The 15,481-nt window shown below is 45.8% G+C and overlaps 1 protein-coding gene across 1 annotated transcript in view; it reads right to left on the minus strand.

The window, feature by feature from the left end:
• Window positions 1-15,481, minus strand: part of G3BP1 (G3BP stress granule assembly factor 1) — a 731,395-nt gene that overhangs the window by 631,998 nt on the left and 83,916 nt on the right. The window contains exon 2 of the mRNA XM_069653996.1: window positions 1,768-1,881. Within this exon, the coding sequence (XP_069510097.1) occupies window positions 1,768-1,862 (95 nt within the window). The 5' untranslated portion in view covers window positions 1,863-1,881. The remainder of the gene's footprint in view (window positions 1-1,767; window positions 1,882-15,481) is intronic.

The following is a 15,481-nucleotide window of genomic DNA, read 5'->3' on the forward strand; positions in this document are numbered from 1 at the left end:
GATGCAGTTGGTGGTTTCCAGAGGCAGTTGCTGTTCAGCGACCACCACAGACGCCAGCAACGGCGCACTGATGCAGATGGGAGACACTTGAGAAATATGATTTTCAATTTGAAAATTCCTTTGACAGAGGTCCAGAGGAGCAAACAGATAAGTCTGATGCAGTCAGTAGTTACAATCAATGCAGTGCTCCTTCTCTGGCATCCAGCATGAGGAAAGCCCCAGCTTGGCAAAATCCAGAGGAAGAGCGTAAAATGAAGAAAGTGCACTGAGAGGAGCTAGCCATAGCAGAAGGACCAATAATGTAGTGCAGCACTTGGTGCTTTCAAGTTGAGGGGAAGACAACCAGAGCCTTTACCTGGGGTCCTGTTGTGTCCTACAGTCCAACGGAGGAACTCACCTTTCAAGCATCCTCCTCAGAAGCACTGGCCACTACTCTTTATAAGATTCACCATCTTTACACGTTGGCATTTAATAAGTTTGATTACTTGTCCAAATATTAAGCAGGTCAATAGCCATGAAAGGACTAAGGTATAATAAGATTCATACGTAACAGTATCCTGACCAGTCTTTGTTTTCTCCTCTTCACAAGCAGGAATTGTTCAACTTCTTAAAAATGAGTTAATCCTGTTAGATTGTTATGACCACTTTAATTTAACCATTCTCCATCTGTGATTCGTCAGTTCTAAAGATTTGGTTTTGTAAATATACATGTATCTTTTCTTTGTATATACTTTTTATAAAATTTGATGTATGATTTTGAATTATGTCATTTGCTTCTGTTTTTTTAAATTTTTTTCTTTTTTCAAATTTAAACATTAAAACTCTAACTACCTAAGTATATTGGCACTTTGTTGCTGTTCTTAGTGACCCTTTGGGCACAGATCTAAACCCCTCTCTCAAATCTCACCACTTTTTACAAACCAATGACAATGAAATGAATATTGTTTTGCTTGTGGATCTCCCTGTGTTTGTTATATAGTACTTTATGCCGATGGATCCATATTCGCACTATGGGTACCCCTATTGTTAGCATCTCGACCATCCCACCAAGCACAACCATGCATTCTGGAAAGGTCTCCGGAGTGAGACAGACATCTGTGGCCAACGATGACCACCTTCTCTCACAACCAATAGGAACAAGGAAGTGCTATGTGGCCTCTCACGTCTTCAAGGCAACGACAACCTGTGTTTCGATAACTGGGGGAGGTGATAAAACCTGACCCACCCTTGTAAAGGAGTCCACTCAGTGGAACCATTTTACATAGGTGAAAGTCACCTTCAGCCTACCACATGTCAAATAGAGGGTACTCTTTCTGGGAGATGAAGGAGAACATTTAAGGTACCATTGCATTAGGATTGATATGGGTTCACCAGGCAGAGAAAAGAAACTCAAGAGCCAAACTCCCAGCCAGGCTTCAAAATTAGGACTAGCTGGGATAAAAAATAAATAAAAAAAATGAAAAAAAGTCAAGCCATAAACAATTTACATGTGGTCAAAAGTGGTCTTTTTATCTGCGTTACAGGAGAAGCACACACATGGTACAATTTAAATGCATCTCTGATAAGCAATGTCTATTCTGCTGTTTTAATGAAGAATCATTGGGTAAGACAGGATATAGTGTAGCGAGAATCTATAGTTCTTACTAGCATTCCAGAAATGACACTGAATAGTGAGTTAATTATGCCTTGAAATCCAGGAACCTTTTAGACAAATGAAGCAAACCACCTATCCCCATTATGCCATATATAGTCATCAAGAAGGCCTACCTGTGCAAGTAATCAGGCGCCTGGTTCAGTAGAGTGTAGTACTGCCTCACAAATTCCCGCCCGACCAGCAGGGGACTTGGCTTCTCCATCACCATTTCTTTGGTCAACTAAAATCTGAGACAACAAACGTTGTAAACATAGAAAATTCCCCATAATCCGCAAGTACACCGATTAAATATTGTATTGAAACAGATCCCAAGTTCAAGCAGAGGTGAACATTTTGCATTTTACAGGACATCTCTATAAAATCTATTGCCTGTAGATGCCAGTCTAGCCCAGTTTTTATTTCAATCGACTTTGTAAACTGAGTGTGTCAGACGTTCAAAATCCACATAAACCTTGCTGAATTGCAGTTGCAATTAATTGCACAATTTACACCCCCAATACTGAAAATCAATTGTTTAAGCATAGTTCTATGGATTAACATGAAGTCCAGAATCCAAGGGGGGGTGATGAGCACGGGATACATTGCAAAGCACAAAATTTGACTCTTTTCTATGCTTTATTAAACTACTTAGAAAGCCAAGTCAGTTTTATAGCACTGAATGACAGATGTCAAATGTCAGCAAGACGCAAAGATAACCAACAAGAACAGGTCTCTTTAGAGTGGTTCTCTAGCCATTCCTTCATTATCCAAGAAACCTGAGAATTAAGATCATCAAGGTAGATTGATGTCCCAAGAGGTGCCTTTTACAGGTTAGAGAATGTGAATGTTACTTGCACAATAGAAAGCGCATCTTGGGGGATATGGGCAAAAAACATTCAGAAAATGAAGGCCCACATTGCTTTGGTTTGGGACCATACGCACTAATGGGGATTTCTACACCTCTGCATTATTACAAAAGAAAGTTGGCCAACATACTACTGTCCTCTGGTCCGTAGTCCCTAGTGTCCATACTGAAGGGAGTCCTATCAGGAGGAAAAGACTGGTGCATGAAGTGCAGCAGCCTCAAATGAACAGAAAATCCATGCGTGACCACATGCATCCCTTCTCGCTCCCACGTCCCCCAAACCCCTGACACTCAGGACATTTTCACATATCCGATGCTCCAACATCAGTCCTCTTCATCGGTAAGCAAGTCAACACATTACTACGTACTAAAACAGAAAGTGGGAAAGCATACGGAGGAAAGGTGACACAAACTATGTATAGTAGTTTGCTTGCGTTTATCACCGTAAATGGAACCCAAGTTTGTTTCTTATGTTGAAAAACTACGATCTGCTCAGATTTTTGTAATTATGAGGCAGTAGGCTCAGTATTAGTATAAAGGCATTATGAAGCAAGACAGACAACCGATTCAAACTTCAAACAAAATAACTATCAACTTAAATGTCAGGATGGTTGAAGGCCTAACTTGCCCTATGCCAAGGTGGGATTTCCCTACCTGAATGAAACCAAGGAAAGTCGGAGTCAAAGTTAAACTTAAAAGTCTGTCCAAAATGGATCCTTGCCCTCACAACTAAAAGATATATAGGGCACAGATGCGGGTCTCCGCTTCCACCTACTATATCAAACTATTTGCGTCACTGCAACCTTTTATTTCACATGAAGACGCAGAAACAAATCGCACAAGCCATTATCGGTCATAAAATTGATTATTGTTGCAGCTTGCTTATTGGCAGCTTGCAAACAAACTGATCGCCTTCAGGTGATACAGAACAGTGCGGTTACGGGACTCAAATGGAGAGGCCATGTGTCAGTAGCAAGGCAAAGTCTGCATTGGCTTCCACTAAGGGCCAGAATCCAATTTTGGTTAATTCAGATTACCCATAAATGTTGCGTGGGACTTTTGCCTTCCCATTTAAAGGATTGGCTGGTAGATAACAATTCGAGAGCCTTAAAATCAAATAACACTAATCAAATAATGACCCCTCGCTACAACTACAAAGCCCCTATGGGCTCCTTTGCCAACACCGCTCCAAAAGCCTCAAACACCCTCCCAGCGGATCTTAGGGACGCAAAGTCTGTTTAACTCTTTAACCCCGTAAATGCCAAGGACGAGATAGCTCATCCTTTTTGGCACATTGTTTTGTGCGATCCCTTCAAAGCAGGTATCACACAAAACTGTAATCCAACCCCCGGGCTATATGAAGGGGTGGCCATAAAGCACGCCGACGTGAAAGTGAAAGTAATTTGAACCGCAGCAGCCATTTCGGGCTGCTGCAGTGAACACAAGCCAGAGATCGAGGCAGGAATCGTTGGAAAGGGGAGATTCTCCCCTTTCCAACACCTTGTGCGACAGCATTGCTGCTCCCGGATCGGGCGCAGGGCGCTCGATCCGGGGTCAGCAACACACACTAGACACCAAGGATCTGTTACAGAGGCAGGGCAGGGGGGGGCATCTTATTAGGTAAGCACCCCCTCCTCCTGTGGCCCCAAAGCATGGGGCCACATGTATGGAGACCCCTGGGGGCTGATGGGGGACCATCCGCCCCCAGGGGTGGGGGAAAAAAATGGATATGACTGCTGTTGGGGGGGGGGGCGGGGAGTGCCCGTCCCCCAATCACAACTGTACCTCCAGGGAAACTTTATGGAAAGGGGTTTCCCCCCACTCAAAATGGACTTGGGGTCATGTCATGCAGCCCTCCCTGGGGGCAGTTATCTGCTCTTAGGAAGGGGCATATATGTATGTATGTATGTAGGAGGGCTGCATGAGAACACCCCCCTCTCTTTTGCCCTCAGGGAGGGCTGAATGAGAGGCTCCCCTCCTGCATTTGGTGTGGGGGGGGGGGGGGGGGAGAGGGTCAACCCCCAGTACATTAGAAAATTACCTGGCAGTGTGGGGTGCCCCTCAGCCCTCGCTAAAGGGCAGCCTGCCATTTTGTATTTTTTTCTTTGTTTACTAAACTTGCCTTGGCGCAGAGTGGCACAGGGTGCCCAAACCTTACTGCCCCACCCACTGGGGGGCCTGACAATTTTTGGGGGCCCTCTCCCCCCCCGCCCCAAATTGGGGGGGGGGGTGTACCTCACACAGCCGTTTGTAGGAAGCCCAGGGAGGCCTGCACAAGGTGCCCCCGCCACCCATTTGGGGTAAGGGCCACCCCAAAAATTGGGGGACAGGCCCCCCAGTGGTTGGGGCAGTAAGGTTTTGGCACCCTGGGGCCAGATTGGCACACCAATGTGCCCCTTTGCACCAATGGGGAGTTGGGTTACCAAAGGAAAAAAGTGACAATGGTAGACTGCATTTTAGGGGGGCTGTGGGGCACCACAAACCGACCGGGAAATTTTCTAAATGGGAAGGGGTGGTGACGCCTTCCCCCCCCCTAACCCACAATGGAGTGGGGGCCATGTCATGCAGCCCTCCCTGGGGGCAGATATCTGCTCCTAGGAAGGGACACCCGAGCCCAGGGAGGAGTAAAAGACAGCCCCCCACAGCCCCCCCCACCCCAATATCTTCCCCCAGGGAGTGCTACATGAGATGTGCCGCCCCTCCAATAGGGGCGGGGGTGGAGAAGTGCACCCCCCATTACATTTGAAAGTTTTCCGGCAGTTTAGGGTGCCCCTCAGCCCCCCCCTAAAGTGCAGCCTGCCATTTTCAATTTGTTTACCAAACTTCCCTTGGCACAAATGGGCACATTGGTGTGCCAATCTACCCCCAGGGTGCCCAAACCTTACTGCCCCACCCACTGGGGGGCCTGTCCCACAATATTTGGTGGCCCTCTTCCCCCTCACCCAAAATAGGTGGCAGGGGTACCTCACACAGGCCTCCCTGGGGGCAGATATCTGCCTGTAGGAAGGGGCGAATGGGTTTTCAGAGGGGTAGGGGGTGAGGTTCAGTAGACCACCAGGGATGGCTTGCAAGGAGGGCATGCTTGGAAAGTATCGATTTGTTTTTTTGCTGGTGTGACTAAAAGGTAACATGTTTTCTGTTTTTATTACAGCTTTTCTACGCGAGCAGCTGCAACGTTATGTAGTACAGTTTTTTATTCTATGGTTAGGGCCCACCGTCAGTTGGGTGGGTCAGACTGGGGCTGGATTGTTGGTGGTGTGGGTGGGAATGGGCCGTCTGGGCAGATATGTTGGTGGACTGGGACACAATAGCAGGGGCAGGACACAAATTGCCACCCATGCCAGCAGAACATTGGTGTTTCCCTGGGAGCGGATCCCTCACATGTGGGTTGTCTGTCTGCAAGCCCAGGCTCCTCCTCTGGCTGTGCTACGTTACAAATGACACCTCCGGGGAGGAATGGGGATCATGCCGGGGCTCCCTGGAGCTGCTGCTGTGGTTAGGGGACAGTAAACCCACATGGTACATGGATTTCCAAGGCCAGGACATCACCTCCAACCATCCTGGAGTTGCGGCTGGGCTGCATTACAGCTTTTCCCTTCTGGGAGGTATTGCCACACTGCCGGTACTCCCTGGTGGGGAGAAGCTGTAACGCAGGGTAGCCAGGGATCCAACAAAGTCGGCGGTAATATCCATGGCCGGGCACCCTTCTCCCATGTGGGTCTTTGCCAGGGGTTCTGGGTAATACATTCTGGCCCGCTTTGCGCAAGTCAGACCTCTGTGCATTCCCACAGGTGTCCTCTTTTCGGAAATGCATGGGGTTCCCCGTTTTCCATGCTGGATTCGACACACTAGGCCCAAATCTGTGGGTTGCCCACATGGACAAAATGTGCTGTGCCGAAAGGCTTGGGGTTACCAGTGGGTTACCCTTTTCCTTTTGCGCCCCGGTAGGTGCACCCACACATGTGAGGTACCATTTTCATCGGGACACGTGTGGGGATGCAGCACGGTAGGCCATGTGTTGTTGGCGGTGTGTTTCTGTGGGTGGCCAGAGTGAAATGTCTGAGAATTGTCTTTATTTCCAGCCAATTTCAGACATTTGCCTCTGTCCACTCACCGAAACACGTCGCCAACAACAGATGTCATACCTTCCCACGTTCCTCATACCTTCCCACGTTCCCACAGGTGTCCCGACGAAAACGGTACCTCACATGTGTGGGTGCACCTACCAGGCGCAAATGTAAAAGGGTAACCCACTGGTAACCCAAGCCTTTCGGCACAGCACATTTTGTTCATGTGGGCAACCTACAGATCTGGGACTAGGGCGTCGAAGCCAGCAAGAAAAACAGGGAGCCCCATGCATTTCTGAAAAGAGGACACCCGTGGGAAACCACAGAGGTCTGACTTGCGCAAATCGGGCCAGAATCTACTACCCAGTACCCCCAGCAAAGTCCAAATTTCAGGGTAAAAACTACAATTTTCAGACATTTCACTCTGCTCACCCATCGAAACACGCCGCCAACAGATGTCATACCTTCCCGCATTCCCACAGGTGTCCCGATAAAACGGTACCTCACATGTGTGGGTAGACATACCGGGCACAAAAGGAATAAGGCTACACCACTTGTAACCCCCAAAGGGTTTGGGGAGACAACCTACAGATTTGGGCCTAGGGTGTCCAAGCCACCAAGGAAAACCGGGAACCCCATGCATTTCCCAAAAGAGGACATCCGTGGGAATACACAGAGGTCTGACTTGCGCAAAAGCGGGCCACAATTTATTACCCAGAATCCATGACAAAGTGAAAATTGTGTTTTTTCACCACCAAATATCACACTGTCTGGGATTGTAGGGAATAAATTATGGGCCCATTTGCGCAAGTCTGACCTCTGCATTCCCAAGGGTGTCCTCTTTTCAGAAATGCATGGGGTTCCCCGCTTTCTTTGGTGGCTTCGACACCCTAGGCCTAAATCTGTAGGGTGTGCGCATGAGCAGAATTCCTGAAGTGATGCTGTGCTGAAAGCCTTGGGGTTACCTGTGTTTTAGGCTTTCGCCTTGGTGCCCAGGTAGGTGCACCCACACATGTGAGGTACCGTTTTTATCTGGACACGTGTGGGAAAACGGGAAGGTATGACATTTGTTGTGTTTGCGTGGTTTTGACCCATTTGCTGGTGCCCTCTGTCACACAACCCTTTCATTTCCCAAATGTGCCCTACATTTAGTCGCTGCTTTAGGCACCATACACTTTTGTAACCTGCACAAGTCAACTACGCTTGAAAAGGTCTGCCTTTCAAAAAAATGGATCCTTGCCGTTCCTCACCACATTGGTTTTCCTGATTTACACATGCTAAGCACGCCTGTTCAGGCCGTAAGCATAAAACTCCTGTGTACCATGGCTCAGTGTTTGGCTTGTGGTATTGCTGGTTTTGTGAAACACTACAAAAAATGTGTGCTTTCCTAACTGCAAGAGTCCGGGAATGTAGCGGAGCATCGTTTTTCTCAAAATTCATAGAAGCCATTGCTGTACCAAGCCAAACATGTCCACCACATACCTTTTTTTCGGTCATTTTCTCGCTTTTTCCCCCAATCTAGGGCATTTTCCCATACCTAGTTGTTGCACGACCTGCGCAAATCACCCCTTCCTAAACTTGGATTTTTGTCTACTTTTTAGAAATGTATGCCTTTCTGTCCTGCAATTCGGCTTTCCTACCCTTTTCTTGCATTCCGTCCATGCATGTCCAATTGGCAAAAATGGCCAAAATCGCCTACCTCACAAAACGGTTGATCACCAAATCAAAATAATGTTTTTTCGTTTCCACTCAACTGGTTCTTGAAAGCCAGGAAATTGGGGGATTCAGCAGAGCAAACCATTTGTTCCTAGCTCTTACAAGGAAAAAACCACAGGCTTCTTTGTACATCATTTTATTTGCATTTTTTGAAAAAAACACATTTTCGCCCTTTTTGGTTTCTCTCCATCCCCCCCACAGCAACCTAGGATTCCTGGGTGGCGTTACGACCAAGTGGGGGGGGGGAAGGGGGTGAATTTGGCTGAGATCTCATGTAACAAAAAGGTTACAAGGCATTGAATGGCCACATACCGAAATCACCAAAAAAGGCCTTGGCACCGGGGGGGTGGGGGGGGTATTGATGTATTGATGCAGTTATTCCATAACTAATCAGATTTAATATAGTCATATGTCCAGACTAGGCTTCCAAAAGAACAAAGTGGCCCTTTAGTTTTGCATCTCATTAGGACATGTTTACAGGTTTCAAAAACACCACCCATTTTGCACATCTTACAGATTCTATCGCCAGCCTGTACACCCAATTGACCACCCATATTAACACGTACTGGCAGTTGGCCAATGCGCAACAATAATAGGAATCGGCGCACTGTAGTTGGACAGCACGCCAGATATGGTTGGAGCACTTTATAACAATATCTGTGGCCCGTACGTTTTTATAGTGCACATATGCCGGGAGATGGTCATATTCACTACACCAATCCAATCTCTCGAGTTTCTTCACAAGGGCACTTATCATATAGCCCAGTCCAGTTTGGCGACCACCCGATCTTCTCATATATTGCTTACACACATTTCCTAAATGCATCTGTGGGATTTGACTGCATTATACCGTTCTCAGCACTGGGCATAACGGATCTTTTAGAGCTCCGATATACAATATATGTTGCCTCTTCCAGGCCATTCCAGTCAGAGACATAAGGCACAATTCTAGCCGCAATATTTCAATAGGGATAGATTGAGACTCTGCATTCTTTTACAAAAGCGGCCTTCAAAAGGACGGGTTGGCCATCAAGGCATCAGAACCACATAATATTGTCGTGCAAAACAGTTCCTTGTAGAGTATCAATACGCCCCTCAGTGAGTAGCCCCCACATTGTTTACTGAAATTAGCAATGAGGAATGTTAACGCTATGGCCCTTCTTCGCGCTCGTTAATTCAGCATATGGTTTGCCTGTGTTACCCTCCACCCCAGGTATTTGTAGCTAGTTACATACTCCAGCAGGCCCTCTGGCATCAGTATTACTTGGCCAACTAGCTTCTTTCTGGAAAAATGCATTTTGTTTTCACCATGTTAATGACCAATGCATTTTCCAAAGCATATTTCCAGCGCTCAGCAATGCTCTTGGTCATACCAAAGTGCGTATGGTTATATATGACGAGATAATTTGAATATGCCATACTATTCACCGCCTTACCAGCTATTTTTGGAGGGAGATTCAGACACCTCTCTCAATCAAGACGGGAGATCCGAGATATAAAGATTAAACAGCAGAGGGGGCAAGAACAAACTTGTTTGACCCCCACAATTGACTGCATCATTTGGGTTAATTCCCCCCTACCGTTAAGTTTGACACACGCCTGGGTATCCCAATGTAATTGTTGAATCATGCATGATAAATCATTATGACACCCATAGATTTTCAATTTTTCCCCACAATCTCTTGTTTTACATAATCAAAACACTGCCTTGAAATAGACTAATGCAACATACAGTGATTGCTCAGCATGCCCAAGGGCTCTTCTGGTCAGCTTGTATATCATACATAAATTATGGACCATAAATGATCCAGCACGGAAACCAGTCTGGTAGGTGTCATATTCACATCAGAGACACGTTGGCAACCTCTTCAATACAAACAATGCGAATATATTTCCCGACACTCGGCATCGACAACAATGGACAGTTCTTAGGCAATGTTCGTGACCCCTTTTTGTATACAGGCACCAATATCACTTGTTCCCAATGATATTATACCGATCATATCACGGCCCACCTTTCAGGATTGTTTTTCAGTATAATGTTGGCTAATCCATTGGGGCCTTATTAGATCTTATCCTTCATTTCTTCCTTATCAGAGCCAATGTTAAATACAATTTTTTGCCCTCCTTCATGGGTAACCCAGGCCTTCTTATCCCTCAGTGCGTTCCTAGTGTGTTCCTTGCACTGTGCAGCATAGATTCCACTGTGCAGCATCGATTGGGTTAATACCATTCGCTTTAATTGGCGTCCCCCGTCTTGCTCAGCAGTCTCCATATTTTACATCGATTGCCCCTTTTTAGGGCCTTAAGCATAGTTTGCCATTGTTTAATATGGCCATTCCTCCTTCCTCAATTATCGTACCTGCTTTTCCTAGCTAGATTCCAACCGAAATACCATCGGCTGATAATGACCCGATTCGCCTGATCACTTTACACAATCTATTTTCTTCTCATCTCCTGACCGTAGTTGTTCCGATTACTTTTTGCACACAAAGCCACACCTTTCCCTCTTTTGAGACCGATGGCTTTTCCAATTCTCAATATCATTGGCAGACAATCCTCATGTGTGACATTCCCTCTTCAGTCAGGTCATCTATATATCCTGTGCTCCTTTGTATTGACCTTGCCGTCCAACCAATCTGGTTCCCAGCACCTGCCTACCTTGACATTTAAGTTAAGCTTTATGTTCAACAGTAATTGTGCATGATCACTCTGGTCATTATCTCTCACCACTGGGAGGAGACCCGTATTACAACAATCTAATGTGGCCCACCTGCTCAGGCATTTCCACGTATACTCGACACACACACACTTCAAATCTACTGCATAATCCCAATCATCCTTAAGAGACCAGCCACTGAGACCATCCAAAATACATGCCAAGATATGGTCTGTTTTTTTGCACTTCCCGGAGTGTCAGACATTTAGTACAAGCAGTCTTCTTCCTTACACCGCCTAACTACGTATTTCTACTGCAAGGATATAACCTTCCCCTAGCTTTGTATCCATATTTCATGCTGTTCCGTACCCCCACTAATAGCACAACATAGAGACTATCCATTATCCCTTTTTTGGCCATTATTTGATGAACCAGATATCCGTCCCAATGACATTGCATAGTTAGCTAGATTTCCTGTAAAGCAAACCATTTCCCACAACAGACCCCACTGAACTCTTGCAGCGAATACATGTGAAAATCCGTGTGTTCCAATTTAAGATAACTTCATGGCTTAGCATTGCTGGAGGCTTGTGCCTGCGAGGCAGTCTGCGCCGGCATACATCTTAAGACCTCAACACTTCAGGCACATCTATATTAGTTGCACCCATGGTGACCAACTGACTGCCAACTTTCCTATCAATTTGCAGTTTGTCGGTACTTCAAGATGGATCACAAGGGTCATTTGGCACCCCTACCATATATATATATATATATATATATATATATATATATATATATATATATATATATATATATATATATATATATATATATATACACACACACATATATATATATATATATATCTCAAAGCTTAAGTTTTCCAATTTTTTTTACATATGCTCCGATTTTTGCTGGAACGGTGTGTCATTACAATGGGACAGGGTTACAAAAGTCTGCTGAAGTGGCTCAAACTCAAAATCAATGATGTACAAGATTCTCGATGATAGGATTGTGTGCAGAACTTTCCCAAGTTCCCATCTGTTGACCCATTTCTTGCAGTCGCCTGGTTTTCTGTGATGCATCGTAAAGTTCAGAGTCACTTTTGCTGGTCCCACTTATTTCTTTCCATGGAATTGCCCAACCCAGGACTGGGAACATGGAGAATGACCCTCTAAATTGGACACCCTTGCCCTTTCCTTTGTTGGCCTAGGCACTTTGCCGGTTTGTACCTACTTCTTAAGGTTGATAGGATTTCACTCCCGAGTGAAGCAACTTTCAGCAATTGATACATCACCAGATTCAACGATTGCCGCCACACACATCTCCCTCCGTCACCTCTATCCAAAACATCTTACTGGTTTCTTGGATTATAGTATTCAGGACACAACTAGTAAGGGTCCTGGGACTACATTGACACAGTTTACTTGCTGTAGTCGCCTCTTCTCAAGTTTCCCAGCCATTTTTTTTTTAACCCCAGTGGGGTGCCTCTTGATCGTAGCAGCGTCCTCATTTGCACTATTTTTAATAATGCTGCCACTACTGATCATCCTACTTGTAGTCCTCTTCAGCGTCCAGCATTCTTTCTGTCACAACAATTGTTCTGCATCCAGTTCCTCTCCAACTGCCAGGGCTTGCACCATAGTCTCTTTGAACTCCTGCCAAGTGAGTTTTAAGTGTTTAACACCATTATTCCCAAACGTTTCTTGCAACTTTTACCTTCCTCAACTTTACTTAGTTCCTCCTGTGACTATCTGCATGTTCAATATTTTGTGTGCAAACTGCATGCTTGTTAGAAAGAGGGCAATATCTGCCTGGTCCACTCACTCTTCAATTCTGTTTGCACGTTGGTTGCTTTCCATGAAAAGGTTTGGGAACGTGGATAGCCTCTGGTTATAAAGAAGGCATGGAAGTGTCCCTGATGGCACATCTGGATGACGCTCGGCCTCTTCTGCCAGCCCCCCCCACAAATGCAATGGCACAGTCCACTGCAGCTGCATTCTCTAAGAGAGCCATCAATCATGAGTGACCGATCGTTTCTAAAGGCTGTTAGAAAACTATGTATGGAACTCAACTTCACTTTTAATGTCAATTAAATTTGGTATTTCAGGTGGGGTCACTGGTATGAAAAAAGGGGGGGGAACGAGTTCATTGTACCCTTTATCCCACATTTACTTTGGTTTATTGTGTCTTTAGACAATTCTATTAGACTTCCCTTTAGTCGCCATTACTGCTGTCCCTGCAGCTTCCACTGGAGGTACCATACCAGTTTTTCCATACGGCCGTCTTAAGTTGTCAAAGCATTGATACCCAGTTAATTTTTACACGCCCCAAAACAGTTTATTAGCAATGTTATTCCGGTTGTTCTTACAGAGGCTACAGGAAAGTGAGATCAAAATGACATGCATTACTTAATAGCATTTCTGGTGATTGTATCTGCTTAGATTCACATGCTGTGCATATAGTCCGACATCTAGTGGTAACCGCAGAGTATTGCATCTTGTCTTTCGAGGATCAAAAGGGGACGTCGGCATAGGCGTGTCTGCAACACCATCCGTGACTGTAGTGTACCCAGAATTCCTCACGCGACGAGGTCCCTCCAATTGTATTTTTTCTGCTGTGAGGGAGCCTTATGACTATAGTGAGAGTACAGAAGGAGAAGTAGTAAGAAGTCTATGTTCCTTCCATCTGAGTGGGGAGGATGGGTGGGCGCATGTGAATCTAAGCAGATACAATCATCAGAAATGCTATTACGGTAAGTAATGCATGCCTTCTGATGCTTGTTAATCTGCTTAGAATCACATGCTGTGCATAGACTAGGGAGCAGTATCCAGAGTTGGAGGTGGGATGCGAGAAGGAACAGTAGTGAAAAGATGTCTCAGCAATGAATGCTATGGAAGCCCCCGTGCCTCGAGTAGAGTGTGCTCTAGGCTTGAAGGGCAGTTCTCTTGGCAAGGTTCTAACAGAGTGTGATGCAGTTGACAATCCATTTAGAGATGGCCGATTTAGAGAGAGGGTCCCCCTTCTCTACCAGCTGCCATTGAAATGAAAAACTGGTTTGTTTTCCTTAGTGATTTAGTTCTTGCCAGATCGTACATGACTGCCCTGCGCACATCTGGTGTGTAGGCTCTTTTCCGCCACGTTGGTAGGGTTCTGGAAGAATGTAGGCAGTTCTATAGACTGGTTCACATGGAACTTTGAAATGAATTTAGGCGCAAACCTTGGGCGAGTGTGCAGAACTAACTTACCTCTGAATTGTGACATAAGGGTCTAGAATAGAAAGGGCCTGTAGTTCACCAACTCTTCGCATGAAAATGACTGCCACTAGGAAGGCAGTCTTGTAAGTGAGTGCATTTAGGCTTGCTTTGTGCATAGGTTCAGGTCTGGTTAATAACATTAAGGTCCCATCCGGGATCCGGGTTGGAAATGGGAGGATACATTCTCTTAACCCCTTACATAAAAGCTTTAATCACTGGATTCTTCCACCAAGACACTTTCTGCCGAGACGTAGTGTAGGCTGAAAGTACAGCTAGGTGAACCTTCAGGGAATTGAATACAAGGCCCGAGTCCAGCAGGTGAGTCCGGTATAACACAATATGTGTAGGGAAACATTAAATTGGATTGATGTCCTTGGTATTGCATCATATGACAAAGTGTTTCCATTTATTGGATTAGCAATGTCTGGTGTTGGGTTGCTTTGCCTCAGAGTATATCCATGCATCGGAGGAAACTGGAGATGCCCCAACTCTAAGATTTCAGGAGCCAGGCCGCCAAGTTGAACGTTTGCGTGCATGGAGAGTTTCACCCTGTCCTGAGACAACATGCTGTAAGGGCAGGGTAGCTTCATTGGAGGAAAGACATTACCAACAGATGGAAGAGATGGGGTTGGCGTGCCCATAATGGGGCAACCAAAATTATGGTCACTGGTTCGTGGTGCATCTTGTACACAATCCTGTTGAGTAGGGGAGTAAAGCGTAAAGAAATCTCCCTGTCAATTTTATCCAGAGACCGTTCCCTTTGGATCAGTTCTGTGGGTACCTGGAGGCGTAATCTGGGCATTGCGAGTTCTCCAGAGTTGCAAACAAGTCCATCTCTGGGAAACCCCATTCTGCGAAAATGTTGGAGACAAGGTCTTTGTGTAGTCACCATTCATACTCTAAGGGTAGTGGGAAGTCTTGGCTGAGCACTTACTCCAGAATATTGCGTTCCCCTGGAACGTGTTTAGACAATAGAAACATCTTGTTTTTGAGAGCCCACTTTTAAATGTTCTGAGAAACAGTCCTGGAGAATGAGTGACCCCCTGCTTGTTCAGGTAGTATGTGGCTGTGGTGCTGTCCGTGAGAACAGTACTGTCTTTCCCTGTAGCTGTGTCTGAAAGGCTTTCAGTGCTTTGAACACTGCTAGTAGCTCCAACAGGTTTATGTGGTTGAAAGCTACTGTGCGCGGTCTGTTGAAGACGAGTCCCTACTCTGTGAGCGATGCGTCCGTCGTGAGTGGCTTCTACTGCGGGGGTGGTGAAGGTTTTCCCCTCGACCACCACC

Source organism: Ambystoma mexicanum, chromosome 3q, assembly GCF_040938575.1.
Source record: "Ambystoma mexicanum isolate Mex_15411 chromosome 3q, UKY_AmexF1_1, whole genome shotgun sequence".
NCBI lineage: Eukaryota > Metazoa > Chordata > Amphibia > Caudata > Ambystomatidae > Ambystoma > Ambystoma mexicanum.